The sequence below is a fragment of the Podarcis raffonei genome, chromosome Z (assembly GCF_027172205.1).
Source record: "Podarcis raffonei isolate rPodRaf1 chromosome Z, rPodRaf1.pri, whole genome shotgun sequence".
NCBI lineage: Eukaryota > Metazoa > Chordata > Lepidosauria > Squamata > Lacertidae > Podarcis > Podarcis raffonei.
The window spans coordinates 9808426-9824507 of record NC_070621.1 but is presented as its reverse complement, the minus strand read 5'-3'; the positions used below and the strand labels follow the sequence as shown (position 1 = coordinate 9824507).

Below are 16082 nucleotides of genomic sequence, written 5' to 3'. Positions count from 1 at the left end.
ACGCCGGCTCCTTTGGTCTGAAAGCAGAGATAAGTGCCACACTCCATAGTCAAATTCTACTAGACAACCATCCGAGGGTCCTTTACCTTTAAAAGTAAAGGTAAAGAGACCCCTGACCGTTAGGTCCAGCCGTGACCGACTCGGGGGTTGTGGTGCTCATCTCACTTTATTGGCCGAGGGAGCCGGTGTACAGCTTCCAGGTCATGCGGCCAGCATGACTAAGCTGCTTCTGGTGAACCAGAGCAGCGCACGGAAACGCCGTTTACCTTCCCACCAGAGTGGTACCTCTTTATCTACTTGGACTTCGTGCTTTCAAACTGCTACGTTGGCAGGAGCAGGGACTGAGCAATGGGAGCTCACCCTGTTGCGGGGATTCGAACCGCCGACCTTCTGATTGGCAAGCCCTAGGCTCTTTGGTTTAACCCACAGTGCCACCTGTGTCAAAATTCTACTAGACAACCGTCCAAGGGTCCTTTACCTACCATTAACTCCAGCTTCTGCTATCCCACTCTTTCTCCTCCCTAAATCCAGGGATTCCCTGTGCCAGTGTTTCTCAGACTAGCCAGCAGGACCAGCGGTCAGGAGTGATGAGAGTTGTCATCCAACAACAGCTGGTGATCCAAGTTTGAGAAACACCACCTATGCTTTCACCTATGCTTTGAAAATCTCAAGAGGAGAGCTGCATCAGGGAATCTCTGGATTTGGGGAGGCAGGAAATTCTTTGCATCACAGCCTAATTGCTATTCTGCATTGGGGAAACTTTTTGGTGGTGTGGGAGGAGTGAAACTGCCATTGGACACAGCCTGCATCTTTATCATGAAGAGGCTTGACATCACCCCTAAATGTGCACTCCTCCATTATCTCCCAAGACAGATGGATGCCAACTGTATGATGCAGATTTTCATTAGTTGGATGTTGCCTTTTAATAGCTTTTAATCAGTTGCTTTGCTTGTCCTCAAGGCCATATTTACATAAGAGTGCATTTCAAGCACTGCAAGATCACTTTAAGCAGTCATTACTTCCCCCACAGAATTCTGGGAACTGTAGTTTCTTAAAGGAGCTGAGAGTTGTTGTATCTCACAGAGCTACAATTCCTGGAGTGGTTGAATAGTCTTTTCCTCTTCCCAAGGGATTCTGAGAATTGTAGAGGGGGAATGGCAAGATCAGTATAATGCAAAGAAACAATGCAGGGCTCCTGACCTCCCCACTTGCCCCCCAATCTCCTGGTAAGCAGCTGCAGTGCAACCAGACAGAGGCCAGGTGAGCAGTGCAGCTCCACCAAGCGCTCTTCTTCTCCTTATAACTAAAACAGGGGGAGTGAAAATGGGACTTGGTGTTTGATTGTGTGGTCCTTTGTACTTACCGTATTTTTTGCTTTATAAGACTCACTTTTTCCCTCCTAAAAAGTAAGGAGAAATGTGTGTGTGTCTTATGGAGCGAATGCAGGCTGCGGAGCTATCCCAGAAGCCAGAACAGCAAGAGGGATTGCTGCTTTCACTGCACAGTGATCTCCCTTGCTGTTCTGGCTTCTGGGATTCAGAATATTTTTTTCTTGTTCTCCTCCTCCAGAAACTAGGTGCGTCTTATGGTCTGGTGCGTCTTATAGAGCGAAAAATATGTTGGTTGGCTGTTTACTGAATTAAATGTTGGATACAGCATCTGATCCACCCACCCTCAGGAAGGCTCATATACCTTCTTGTGTTTCTGCACCCTACTTTCTGCCTCCTGATTATTTTCTCTTTTGTCCCCCCCGTCCAGCTGCTTCAGTATCTAGGAAGAAGAAGCGAAGAATGGGAACGTACAGCCTGGTTCCCAAGAAAAAGACCAAAGTTTTGAAACAGAGGACTATGATTGAGATGTTCAGGAGCCTTGCCCATTCCACTTCAGGTGGCAAGGTGAGGGCTGTGGAAGAGAGCGAGGTGCTTGGTGGATGAATGGAAGGTGGTGTCAGCCACGCTCGTAGCCGGAGATGGTGGTCCAGATCAGCAAGGAACTTCTCTTTGTGCAGTGTGGCTGTATAATCCAGGGAATTGTTTCTTTTAGAAGAAATGTGATTTATCACAACAGGCGATAGACTGTTTTTGGGCCTGCTTTCTTAAGAACCCAGTGGTTCTGCTGGATTGGAGCAAAGGCCCATCTAGGCCAGCATTCCTCCATCTCACAGTGATGCCCCAATGGGAAGCCTGCATGTGGTTTGTGAGGGTTAACAGCCCCTGCAGATATTTGTGGAGAAAAGGAAGACAGGGGAGCACCCATGGTCAACCCATAAAATGATTATATATATTCAGTAAGCCTAATTGTAGACCTCTTCATTTTTAATTACTTTGCTATTGCATTTTAAGCTTACCCTTTCTCCAGTTTGCTCAGGGCAGTGTGCATATGTCCCCGTCCCAACTTTATTTGTTCAGTACAGACAGGGTAGGCACGCGGGTGGCGCTGTGGGTTAAACCACAGAGCCTAGGACTTGCTGATCAGAAGGTCGGCGGTTTGAATGCCCGCGACGGGGTGAGCTCCCGTTGTTTGGTCCCTGCTCCTTCCAACCTAGCAGTTCGAAAGCATGAAGTGCAAGTAGATAAATAGGTACTGCTCCGGCGGGAAGGTAAACGGCGTTTCCGTGTGCTGCTCTGATTTACCAGAAGCGGCTTAGTCATGCTGGCCACATGACCCAGAAGCTGTCTGCTGACAAACGCCGGCTCCCTCTACTTATAGAGCGAGATGAGCGCGCAACCCCAGAGTCGGTCACGACTGGACCTAATGGTCAGGGGTCCCTTTACCTTTACCTTACAGACAGGGTAGGGGGACATCTGTGGCCCTCTGCTTGTCATTAGGCTCCAACTCCCCACCAGCATCAGTTAGTATGGGCAATGGTGAGGTGTGATGGGGGCCCACTGACATTCCCTGCCCCTGGTTTACAGGACTGCAACCTGAAATAAGCAAACAAGGAGTGGGAAACCTTTAGTCCTCCAGATGTGGTTGGACTCCAGTTCCTATCATGCCTTGCTGGATCCTTGTTTGATGGGAATTGGAGCCAAACAACATCTGGTGGACTACAGGCTCCTTGTCCCTGGTTTAATGCAAAGTGGAACTTGTATATATTTGTAGCAGGGGAGGGAAACCTTGACCCTGGTGGCCAGATTGAGCCCTCCTGACTTTTCTGCCTGGGATTCAGGGCTCTTTGCAAGACACAGTCCTCACCAGCTCTGCTCCATGCCTTCCTCAAGTACTTTTGCCTGGCTGGAATGTGTGATTGAACTGTGGTAAGGCCTCTTGCTTCCTGCATGGAGAGGTTTGTGCAGGGGTGTGGCGTTCTGTGTTGCTGCTTGAAGCCACTGCGTCTTCACCGTGGCCCTCAGAGGGTTCCCACCAGTGAATGTGGCCTGAAAAATGTGTTCACTTCCCTTTCGATTTAACTGTTTGTCCACATGGGTGCATTCAGGTTGAAAAGGGTGATTCTAGCCCTCATGTGAACGGGGAGAGCTTAGATGCGGATTCTGAAGATGAGGACTCAGATGAACTGGAAGAAGACAATGAACGTGGAACTGAGCAGCAGGCTGCCTTCCCTGCAGAGGAGAACAGAATGGCTAAGGAGGGAGTTGTCGATGGCAGCCGTGCCAGAAAGGTGATTTGAATGCTTGTTTGAGATGCTTGAGGACAACTTTTAACTTTGATCAATATAGGTGGGAGTACGTGGGTGGCGCTGTGGATTAAACCACAGAGCCTAGGACTTGCTGATCAGAAGGTTGGCGGTTCGAATCCCCGCGATGGGGGTGAGCTCCCGTTGCTCAGTCCCTGCTCCTGCCAACCTAGCAGTTCAAAAGCACGTCAAAGTGCAAGTAGATAAATAGGTACCGCTCTGGCAGGAAGGTAAACGGCGTTTCCTTGTGCTGCTTTGGTTTGCCAGAAGCGGCTTAGTCATGCTGGCCACATGACCCGGAAGCTGTACGCTGGCTCCCTTGGCCAATAAAGCGAGATGAGCGCCGCAACCCCAGAGTCGGTCACGACTGGACCTAATGGTCAGGGGTCCCTTTACCTTTACCTTTAAAGGAAACGACAAGGTGAAGCAAGAGTTTGTGGTGTAGCACAAAGGTGCTTTCCACCACCACCTTCAAGGTGTCGGGTGCCTGAGTATTCTCCAGATGTTGTTATATCCAGATGTTTCAAGGAGGAAATGGGAGCTGCAATATTATGTCAGTTAATTGGGTTGATGGGTCAGTTAAAATATTTTCTTCATTCTGTTTTAAAAGTCCTGGATAAATTGGAGCACAGGCTTGTTATTTTTAAATACTTGTTTTAATTGCCATATTAAAAAAACAATGTTTTATTAAAGAGTTATATTAGATTTGCAAGCTGCATTTCTCACCCCCCTCCATGCCATCACTTACTCCTCTGCATAGTCACCAGTCTGATTAGCTTAAAGTCATAGAGATTCACGGGGGCATAAATGACAAAAACCAATCTAATAGCCCTTAAACGTTTCCAAAACAAGTGCACATTTGTAAATCATCATTGTGGATGGCAGCTGTCCATCTTCACATTGCTTCGTTTTCAAAATGTATTCTGCCCCTCAAGGAGAAAGCAAAAGTTTTCCCTGGGTGGCTTTAAAGAAATTTAAATAAAATGCCAGAAGTCTGCTTCCACCTTAAAAAAGAAGCCCTTATACGGGAGGCAGCCATTCTTCTCTGAGAGTTCCCACTGCAATATGTGGGGTGGGGGCATTATCTTAAAAAAAATTAAATAGAAACTTGATTCCACTCCCCACCTTTAAGAATTTCCAATTTGCATGCAAACATATGCAGATTTAATCAGTGAAAACCTGTACAATAAATTGACAAAAGGCTTCTTTTAATCAGGAGGTTAAAAAGTTTATGGCAGATTTGATCTCTCTATTTTTCTCTCCTCCTTCTCCTTCAGTTGGATCTTCTTAAAATTTGAAGCATAAAGCAGTAAAGAGAGATGTATTGGTGATTATTGGTTCACTTGGACCCAAATTTATTTACTCATTTATTGCATTTCTGTCCCACCTTTCCACTCCAAGGAGCTAAACATGGCGTACACTGTTCTCAACCTCCTTGTTTTTTATCCGCACAACATCCCTTTGAGGTAGGTTAGGCTGAGTGAGCTTCACACCTGAGTGGGGATTTCAATCCTGGCCAACCCTGATCAAATTCCAGCACTCTAGCCAATACAGCATCCCTAAGGAACATCCATTCTTAACCACTGCAACACCCAAAATGACTATTCATTCCATGCACCACAACATCTACAATGGAGGTGAAAGGGGCAGAAGGCTCAGTGGCTCAGTGCTGATTCCTTCCCCTGGTTTTGTGAGGGCGTGGGGTGGGAAAATGACACCCATATACTCACATAGAATACCAAAACCAAACCAAAACAGAGCTCATAAACATTACAAGTTTGTTACTGTAGTTAACCTACTTTTAACCTAATACAGTGTTTATAAAAATAAGTTCCAAATATCGTTAAATTTGCCCATGTGTGACAGATGTGCCCAGTAAGGTGCACAACTTGCTACCCAGTCCGTGGCATTCTGTAGCAGCTCTGGCCTCTGGGCTATTCTGGCTCCACTATCTAATCTCTGAAGACCAACGTACAAAGCAAAAACACAGCTGCCCGCAAAATGCAACAAGGCTTATTTTGCTGATGGGAATTAAGCATCAAGACCACATCAATACTGACCTGTTGCCTAGATATAAGCTTCTGCCAGCGGGAGTGAGCCTTGAAGCTTGGTGCTTCTGTGTAGGAGTTCCTCTGGCTTCTTCCCTGGAATGAAATCTCTGCCTTGGGAGTATCTGTGGTTTGCTTTCTGGTGTAAACTACAGATAAAGGGAGGAAAACAGTTCCTCAATTAGAACTGCAGTGTAGATGATTCATGGCTGCCACATGCCACACAAGCCTGAAAGTGCATTCCAAGCTGTGTGCTGCTGCTATTATTATTATTTAATAATTTTATTGCTTATGCCCCACTCATCTGGCTGGGTTGCCCCAGCCACTCTGGGCGACATACTGCACATACATAATAAAACATCAAACATTTGAAACTTCGCGATGCAGGACTACCTTCTAAAATTTTTTTATAGTGTAGTTAATTTATCTCCTTGATATCTGATGGGAGGGCATTCCACAGGGAGGGTGAACAAAACGAATAAAACAAAAACCTAGGAACCAGAACCAGGGACCATGAAACCTGCTTTGTGTGTACAAATTTAAGGAGAACACCCAATTTAGGGTTGTAGCCAACTAAGGTCTACGAAGACTCAGCGGAACTTAGTGGATCCATGTTAGTCATATGCATGAATTTCAGTGAGTCTTCTCTGAGCAGGACTAAAGCACAAACACAAGGAACTTCTATTGCAGTAGTCCTTCAACCAAAGCAGAACAAAGTAAGGTTATAAAATCTAAACCAGGTAACAGAATTTACGTAAACTTAAAAAAACAACTCTATTCACTATTTAAAAGTAGAGATTAATAAAAGTAATAATTAAGACTGATAAAATGACAACATATTCCTATTGAAACATACTAAAACACATTTTAAGAAATAAAACACTTAGTATAAAACATAAATCTATATTAAGGTGTGTTTTTCATAATACTGGATGCAGCTGTTGGTTTGCTGCACCCAGCAAGTTGCTTCTGAGTCAAAACAAATAATCTGACCTAGCATAAGCTAGCAGCCTTGGTTCTTTAAGTGGGTGACAGCTTTTCTCATCTGATTTACTTTCTTGCTCATTTTCCTTTGGCCACCACAGATTGTCCATGGTGAGTCCGAGGATGAGCAAGACTCTGTAGACTCCGGAGAAGATGAGGAAGACGGTGACGAGTCTGACTTGGTGAGCTGTTTGTCCTGTATGCCTTCCCACCTCAGTTTATGTGTGCAGCAAGAATGATGGTTAGGAACACCCATGCAAGGCTCAGCATTCTTCCTGATAATAACATTTAAAAACAAAACAAACACATATTTTTTTACCCAGTTGCTCTGCCTGCTTTTATGGGTTTCAAACAATGTTTTCACCTTCTAAACAGTTCTGTGTTACAATAAAAGTTTATTGATTTCTTGTTAGGCCTCAGCAGGGGTCTGCCCTTGCTTGCCAGATGCCAAGACAAGGGCGTGGTCCAGACAGGCATGGTCGAGGCTGGAGCAAGCAGGACAGAAGCAGGGGCTTGGTCCAAACAGGGACTATCCAGGGCCATCTTTCACGGGAGGCAAGGCAAGGCACCAGCAGTCTGCTGCTAATGTTGTTGTTGTTGTTGCTGCTGCTGCTGCTGCTGCTGCTGCTGCTGCTGCTCATAGTGACCCAAATTGCTCAGACTGACGAGGGAAACCCTGTGGCAATGGCTTTTATCAGCCTCAGAGAGCCAGGATTGGCCTGTAGATGATCAGCTGATGCTTACTGCAGCCTAGGGGGTAGTTCCCTTGTACTGTGGCACTTAGACAGGTTTGTAGGAGAGCACTAGATGGCATAGCACCAGGGATGCAGGAGGTAAGGCTCTGGTTCCTGACGACTGGGTGTTTCAATTCAAGACACAAATGCACCGCATCACTATACTGCACCACACCCCATATATATGCACAATTTCCCCATGTGCTTTTCTTTCTTGTGTTTCAAATTCTGCTTTGGCCTTTGATTCAGCCGTTTTCCCTTTCTTCGCCTTCTTTGCTGATTTCAAGCGATGGGAGCTGCACTGGAATCCCGAAGCATAAAGACTTTTGTTGGGTTTGAATACAGGGGGTCCCAGGTTTGAATGCTTGCTCTGACACAGAGCCTGTTTGGCTTGCATTGGGCAAGTTGCTGTACCTTGATAAAATCAGTGGTAAGGCATATTGGTAGATTGATATGCAAAGATGAATATTGTCCTGCTTGCCTCAAGCCATAGTCTGCAGCTATATCTGAACCAGTCAACTGTAGTTTGGGTATGGATGTACATCCCCAACAAAATACTGAGAATGCACTTCTGGAAAAGATTTCCACTGTGCAATCTTATGCGTGCTCCCTCAGAAGTAAATTCCATTGTATTCATTGGGGCTTACTCTTAGGAAAGTGCGCACAAGCTTGCAGCCTTGTTTTTCCAGTTAAGTTCTTCATTTGCTGTAGTGTTAATACAGGCACAAAATGCATTTGCCACTCAATGTTTGTAACAGATCTAAGATCTGTCAACTGATTAAAGAATTATTAGTGAATCAGTAAGCTGGTTTTAACAATTATTAATTAGTGACCTTCTAAAAATTTGCACAAATTAATATATTACCGAAACTGTTCATGGAAGGTGATAAATACTTTAGTTTTGCAGGAGGATATTAAAAATGAAACAGCATTTGTTTCCATTAGTTGCACACAAGTTGAACTGTTAAAATGTTCCCTTGTTGAACTGGTATTACGTTACCAGAATCTAATCCACTAGATACATATAGGCTTAACATTTCCAGTTCCGTGGTTTGGAGGATCAGACCTGAGACCAATCTTGGCTTACTGAACGGTTTAAACAAGCCCTCCAAACCAAGATGGCAAACCACAGTTTGTTCCTGGTTTAGAGGACTCACGGAAAGCAGACTTTACGGGTTCTGGTGTAACTGTAAACTATGGTTTGATTAAATCCTTAAATTATTAATTAAGCTGAGTAAGTGATGGGAGGAGACAGCACACAAACACAGGGCTTGTTTCTTGTCCTCCTAACCACAGCTGAATGATCTCCAGGAATTTTGTTTGATCTCCCCCCCCCCTTTGTGTTGAATGTGCTGATTAATTGAGTGGTGGGGTGGATTTTCATCTAGTATTAAAAGTCTTGTTGATTTTAATCAGTGAACTCCTTCAGCCTTCCTGGCTTAGTGAAATGCACAAGTATGAGGGCTCCCAGAATGCAGTTTTCAGCCACTTTGCTCCTCTCTGGACTTTTTTATTGTTGCACTTTGCTGAGCTAATCCAAGGTTTGGCTTAATATGTCTCCTGAACCTGGGACTTGTGGTTAAGCGCTTGCCTCTCAAGAAAAAAACTTGGCTGCAGCTCATGATTAGCAAGCCAGAGACCTTAGCCAAACCATGGCTTGGCTCAACATGACATGGGAACCTGAAAGGAGCAGAGAGGAGCAGAACCAGAGGGGTGTGGTTGAAAAGGAGATGTGCCCTGGGGAGAGTCTCAGGGGCCAGAGGAAGAGGCTTGGAGGGCCACATTCAGACCCCAGGCCTAAGATTTGCCACCCTTCATTTAAGCATCAAAAGAGGTTGTAATCAGCCCATCCCGAAATATTTTGGCTTCAGTCCTGCACAGACCTGGGCTTTCTTTTTAAAAAATCTATTCAGTGGGACTTAAGTGCATATAATTGTGCAACAGGATAACACCTTGTTCCCAGGAGTTAGCTGACAGACAGTTAAGGATTTTCTTTTTTACTCCTTTGGTTTAGCCTAGTTTTAAACAGTTATAAATGCAGATAGGATACCTCTAGATACCATATTGTCTTACATTCAATGTAACCAAAAGACTTTATAATCTGAACAAAAAAAGAGAGACATTGCACATTCTTTCGCAATTCATGAAAATGTTTAATAAAAATTATTATTAAAAAAATAATAAATGTAGATATGAGATAAATGTCCTATTTGCAAATTTTTGTTCCAATGGGGCAGAGTCCTTTGCCCATGTGAAAACACCTCAAGCTTCAATTTCTCTGGAAGGGCGAGTTTTGCCTATTAGTAAGTTGAGTCAGACTGTCCAGTATTGAATCCCTGCTGTACTGATGATCAGGCTGCAGCTGTAGTCTTCCCTTTCAGTACAAAGCCCAGTCTGTGCTCATAAATATGGGCAGGGATAAGCAGAGCATGCATGGGACGCGGGTGGCACTGTGGGTAAAAGCCTCAGCGCCTAGGGCTTGCCGATCGAAAGGTCGGCGGTTCGAATCCCCGCGGCGGGGTGCGCTCCCGTTGTTCGGTCCCAGCGCCTGCCAACCTAGCAGTTCGAAAGCACGTCAAAGTGCAAGTAGATAAATAGGGACCGCTTACTAGCGGGAAGGTAAACGGCGTTTCCGTGTGCGGCTCTGGCTCGCCAGAGCAGCGATGTCACGCTGGCCACGTGACCCGGAAGTGTCTCCGGACAGCGCTGGCCCCCGGCCTCTTGAGTGAGATGGGCGCACAACCCTAGAGTCTGTCAAGACTGGCCCGTACGGGCAGGGGTACCTTTACCTTTAAGCAGAGCATAGATTAGGATCTGCTGCAAAATAGCTGGGTGATCTGCGGTACAATAACAACAAGAGGTTCTCCTCTTACATTTTAAGACATTGTTATTTCAGTGTTCTTTTTTCCTGGGTGGTAACCATCTGGCCTGTTCCCGACATGATGATCCTGGCTTCTTAAACTGTGGTTGGGAATTAATAGGTGCCTATGCACTCCTCTGTTGCTTACTGGCTTTAGTGCTGGGATCCTTGCTCAAACTTCATTTCCTCATTGCATTAAAACCAGGGATCTGTGGTTTAATGGTGGTTTACCAGGATAAAAGATCCCTTTAGGTGAATCAACATTAAACCACAGTTTTGGGTACCAAGACTTAATCGAGAAGAGCAGTTAAAAGAGACATGGATCTAAACGCTGAAGGTGATAAGAGGTAAGTCAATGACCTTCATAAACCATGGTGCAACCCAGTATGGCCTGGTTGACACATGATGCTAAACCATAGCTTTGTGTGTATGCGCTATGCACAGGCACACACATACAAGGGGAGCAGTTCAGAATCTTTCTTTTCTGCTTTTGGTTAACTGCAGTTTGTTGTATTGTTTTGTTTGACAAATTGTGGTTAACATTTACTGTGGCTAGTTTAAAACAAGTCAGTTTCAAACCATGTTTTCTGAAGCAAGCTTTTGAAAATTAAGCAATCTAAAAAAATTAATCACAGTTCTGGGTCCCATTGTCAGGGCAAGCTGGGGTTCACCAAAAGTATGTGCACCTGAATTTTCTGGAGGCCCCCTGTGATTTATTCCTGCTCATGCACATTTTGCTAAATGAACACATGAAGACAGATTGTCTGGATTTGTTGCTCTTTGGTTTTGCTCCTTTCTTGTGCTTTCCTGATCAGCATTTTATTTGTAATGATTATATCTATCATCTCTCTGTGATTACTTTTGATTATTGGGTGCTTTATAAAGTTCTTTTTCAGCAGAAGATTGGGGCAAAAATATTTTTAAAGAAACAAATATGTGGCTAGAAACCAGAAGTAAAATGCTTTTATACTATGTGCCTGCCCTGAATAGTAAAGATTACATGATATAATAAAGTGCAAAATAAGTGAGGTTGGGCAAAGTTGCCTACATCCCATCATATGGATCAGGCCAGTGGCCCACCTAGTCCAGCATCCTGTTCTCAAAGTGACCAGCCAGATGCCTCTGGTAAGCCTGCGCGAGCCTTACTTCTCCGGATCCATCACCATCCACTTCTCAGCCCAGGTAGATATTCTCCCAAACCACCTTGCAGTTAAAAATCTGAACAATCGTAAAGTTCCAAGAGAGAGTCTTCAGGTCCCTGACAGGTGGAGCTGATCTTCTCATCAAGAAGTCCCTGATAAGATTCCGAAGGACCTCAAGATGCCACAGAAAGCAGTTTTAGAACTTAAGAAAAGCCCTGCTAAATCATGCCAAAGGCCCACCTAGTCCACCATCTTGTTCTCAGAGTGGCCAATCAGACTTCCCCCTCCTGTGATTTCCGGCAGCTGGTGAGAAGAGGCATACTCCCTCTGACCGTGTAGGTAGAACATAGATGTCCTGGCTAGTAGCCGTTGGTAGCATTGGGTTTCTCTTGGCAGAGAAGTTGGATTGGCTGGATACACACAGGTTTGGCTACAAAGGAAGCAGAATACAGGAATGAGTCTGAGACTATAGTGATTTCTTTCCAAGCTTGCAGATCTCTTTGTACTACCTTGGCATGTGGTGGCAGTTCTGTGGTATTTTCGTGGAAGGAGCTATATTACGCAACACAAGACGTGCCAGTCTCTGTGGCTGACCCAAAAATGGTGAAGGGAGAGGCAAGTTCAATAATAATAATAATAATAATAATAATAATAATAATAATAATAATAATCAGTATGAATATTGAATATAGTCAGGCCAAGGACCAGCTGAATGAAGCTCCAAGACCACCGTGTGGTCCGTGGGCCACAGCTTAGGAACCCCTGATCTAGGCAAGACTCAAGAGGCTCAAGCTTTCATATTGCCCCTGGTGGGTAGCGGGGAGAGTAGAGGATTGTATTTCTGAAATACGTTGGGCTTTTTAAAAACTCAGGTGCTTCTGAGAGCATTGCCTCTCTCCTGTTGCCTTCTAATCACAAAGAAAGGTGAAGGGCATAGCTTAGGATCAGTCAGGCCACTGCTTTCCTGAAGCAGATGCCTCCTGTGGTTTTTGCAGAGTTCGGAATCCAGCCTCAAGAAGAAGGTGATGAAGAAGAAAGGCAAGATGGAGAGTCCCTGGCTGAAACCCACCCGGAAGAGGAGGCGGAGGAGTAAAAAGAAACAAGCTGGTGCATTGGGTAACAGGATCAAATGTGTCTTATTTTCTATCCCTTCACCCCAGTAGTTTCTGTTCAGTGGAGACTGAGGCCCCAGTCATACTATACATTTAAAGTAGCATCATGCCACTTTAAACAGCCATGGCTTCTCCCCCAAAATATTCCTTTGAACTGCAGTTTATTAAGGGCGCTGAGAGTTGTTAGGAGACCCCCTATTCCCACCGAAGAGCAGTTTTAACAATCCATTCCTTTCCCCAGGTAACTAGGAATTGTAGCTCTGTGATGGGAACAACTCTCTGCCCCTTAACAAACTACAACTCCCGGGATTCTTTGTGGGAAGCCATGACTGTTTAAAGTGATGTGATGTGGCTATAAGTGCATAGCACAGATGGGGGCTGAGCAAGTTCTTTCCTCCTTCATTTCCTTTGCAATGGGAGCACAAGCAGATTGGCTTAGGATAGGGGATCCAAAACTGAGACCACAGAGCCATCATAAGGAATACCACCTGACTTCTCAGTTTCCAGCCAAGATGCAAGAGTAGTAATGTTCAGAAGGAGATGAGATAAGACTCAGCCCTTCCCATTTGCCATTTCTCCTGTCCCCAAAACTTCAAAGGTGGCTTTCTAAGCAAAGTAGTTGCGGCTCTGGGACTTGCGCTTAGGAACCAGGGGGTCTACTCTTTCATTCTTTTTAAGGAACATAGGAAGCTGCCTTGTACTGAATCAGACCAATGGTCCACCAACCTTGGTATTCTTGCCTACATAGACTGGCAGGGGCTGTACAGAATTTGATGCAGGGAGTGTTTCCCAGTCCTAACTAGACACGCCAAGGATTGAACCTGGAACCTTCTGTGTGCAAAGCAGAAGCTGTTCCACTGAGCTAAGGCTTTTGCTTCCCAAATCGTGTTGCTTTGACTTTCCTCTCCTGGGCTGAGAAGGGCAACTGGTGTGTCCGGCAAACCTTTGCTTATAGAGAAATGATTGGAAGAGGTAGTATCCTCCATGGGTGAGGGCAATACTCTTCTCCCAAGAGGCTCAAGATCTTACAGGGCTTAAGGGGAAAGTTCTGCAGGCCCTCCTCTTATCCTTGCACCAATGCTTGGTAAAAACCGCTTTGGTCGTTCAGTATCTGATCGGTGACCCTCAAGTAGCTCAGAGCATTTATTCCCTCCTCATACTGGCTCTTGGACAGTGACACAACTTTAGGAGAAAGAAGAGGCTTTTAAAAAAACATGCAGGGTTAATGTCTGGCTCTAGATCTCCTGACTGACTAGGCTGGCATTCTGCTTTGCTGGAGGGAGGAGGGCAAAATATTTTGGGGTGAGGAGGGGAGTGTGTGTGTGTGTGTGTGTGTGTGTGCACTTGTCTCTTGGAATAGGAAAAAGAGGCATGAACTAAATCCCTGCTAGAGGTTCTCACATTCGTTTTCATTAGCAAACCCTGCTTTGCTCATTGAGAAGCTGTACAATTGGCTCTGAACACTCCTTTTTTTTTTTTTTGCCTTGAGCCAGATGTCTCCTGTCCCCTTCATCTTGTTTTCTACACCATTGGGTCTCTTTTTAAGCATTGCTGAGATCTAAAGTCCTTTTGCATCAGGGTGTGTAGGGTGAATCAAGGCAAGCCCAGGTCCTTCTCCCTTCCTCTTTCTCATCCACGTTTCTGCTGCTAATGCAGTGCAGCAGCAGACAGATGTGTCTGAAAGGGAGGACCTCTCTTCCTGGTAGCTGGCACCTTTTTTTCCCTCTCCCCAAAAAACAGTGCAAGGGTGGGGTGAAATCTGCCTTATTCAGGCAGAGAGAGTAGGAAGAAGGGCTGAAAAGATCAATTGGCCCAGTTGTTGCATTTTAATTATTCTATTAGCATCTGTATTTGCTAGAGATCCATCAGCCTGTAGCCTGCATACAGTCTGCTAGAGATGAATGTGGCCTTTAAGAGAGAGAGGGAGAGAGACACACACATACATGCATAGTTCTTTTCTTTGCTATATAAATATGTGTATATTTTAAACCCAGGTTCGGAAGCCTACAAGTCTTCCTTAGACAGTGGAGAAGGAACTGGGGTGGAGAATAACATGGAGTACATGGAAGTCTCTCTGGATTCCTTGGATCTCCGAGTGAAGGGAATTCTATCTTCGCAATCAGAAGGTGAGTGTCAGCGTTCTAAATATGGCCATGTACCATTTTGGTTCTTTGTTTCCTTGGATTTCATTTCTCTGTATTAAGATGATGCCCCCTGGTGGCTGGCAATATTGAGAATGAGAAGAGGCCAAAAAGGCATATCAGTGGATCAAATGGGGAGTGAGGCTAGAGCAAGGGAGAGCAGCTAGTAGATCACCTTTGACCCAGCAGTGTGTGTGTGTATTTGTGTGGATACTGCAGGAAATAACGCTGATGGGAATATCCTGGGGAGCGTTAAGGCTTTAGAACACTTCTGGGTGCAGTTGTGATCTAAGACAATTTGACTAATCCCTGTGGCTTTGTCCCCTTGGTCGTGTCTTCGGGTTTTTTGCTTTTTATTTTCCCCTTGCCAAGAAAAGAAAAAGAGTTGTTCTCCCCTTCCGGTTTCCTCCAGTGCTGCTCCCTGTTCTCAGGCAAGAGGCATGTGACAAAATTCCAGAAGGGCTCCTTCAGAGAAGTAGAAGGCGGCACACAGCTGACACATGCCAGAGGACTGCTTTGTAGAGCAGATGGGAGATTCCTGGCAGTCTGGCTGGGGCGTCACTGAGCCACTGCTCAAGGCAGTCTGGCAATCCAGCCTTTTCATCTGGGCAGGAGCTGTGCCATTCCCGCATAGTATTGGCTGTGTGCCCCCTTTTGCATTTAAGAAGGTCCGTGGCTCTGTGATGCAGCACCTGCTTCTGGACCAGTGGGCTGACTCTGCAGGAAGCAGTTTCCTATGTTCCAGAGGGCAGGACCTGGGTCAACAGGCTCAAATTACAAGTTCACAGCTCCAGTAGATAGGAATGCACTTGCTTGTGTCTCACAAAAAGGCCGCAGTGCTGCAGTAGAGCATCTGTTTTGCATGCCAAAGGTCCTGGATTCAGTTCCTGGCAGGGCTAGGAAGCAGCCCATCTGAATTCCTGGTGAGCTGCTGTCAGTCAGTGTAGACAAAAACAAGATGGACAAAAGGTCAATCTTACTGGGATTGTTTGGAGAAGTACAATGATAGTGCAGACCATGCAAGAAGGTTCCCAGTTCAATCCCCAGTACCTCCAGGTTGGACAGGGAGAGAACCCTGTCTGAAATCCTGGAGAGCGGCTGCCAGTCAGTGTAAACAAGAGGTGGACCCAGGAGTCTGACTTGTTTATAAGGCAGCTTCCTACGTTCATAAGAACTTATGGATGGGTGCAGAATTCCATTTGGACCTTCACCCTTATGTTTCCCATGTTCTTTTGTTGATGATGGTGCTTGTTTGTAACCTGTTCACCTAGTTAGGCTGCAGTAGGCTGAGCAGACTCTTAACGATGCATGCTCCACAATGCTTTTATACTTAAGAAAAGCGATTCAGAAAAATCTACCCTCTCCTCTCCTCCCTCCTCCTCCTTCCTGCGGTTGTTACCTCTGGAGAGGAGCTTGATGAGACAAAT

At 45.4% G+C, this 16082-nt stretch overlaps 1 protein-coding gene across 16 annotated transcripts in view; it reads left to right on the top strand.

Annotated features, from left to right (window-relative positions):
• The window catches only part of EHMT1 (euchromatic histone lysine methyltransferase 1), a 150123-nt gene that overhangs the window by 90538 nt on the left and 43503 nt on the right, over nucleotides 1-16082 (top strand). For 14 of the 16 annotated variants that reach the window (XM_053374558.1, XM_053374557.1, XM_053374553.1 and 11 more), the window contains 6 exons: nucleotides 1759-1895; nucleotides 3437-3619; nucleotides 6768-6848; nucleotides 7080-7226; nucleotides 12398-12518; nucleotides 14509-14640. In XM_053374558.1, coding sequence (XP_053230533.1) covers nucleotides 1759-1895; nucleotides 3437-3619; nucleotides 6768-6848; nucleotides 7080-7226; nucleotides 12398-12518; nucleotides 14509-14640 — 801 coding nt within the window. The remainder of the gene's footprint in view (nucleotides 1-1758; nucleotides 1896-3436; nucleotides 3620-6767; nucleotides 6849-7079; nucleotides 7227-12397; nucleotides 12519-14508; nucleotides 14641-16082) is intronic. The other 2 variants (XM_053374552.1, XM_053374554.1) reach the window with 2 other exon arrangements.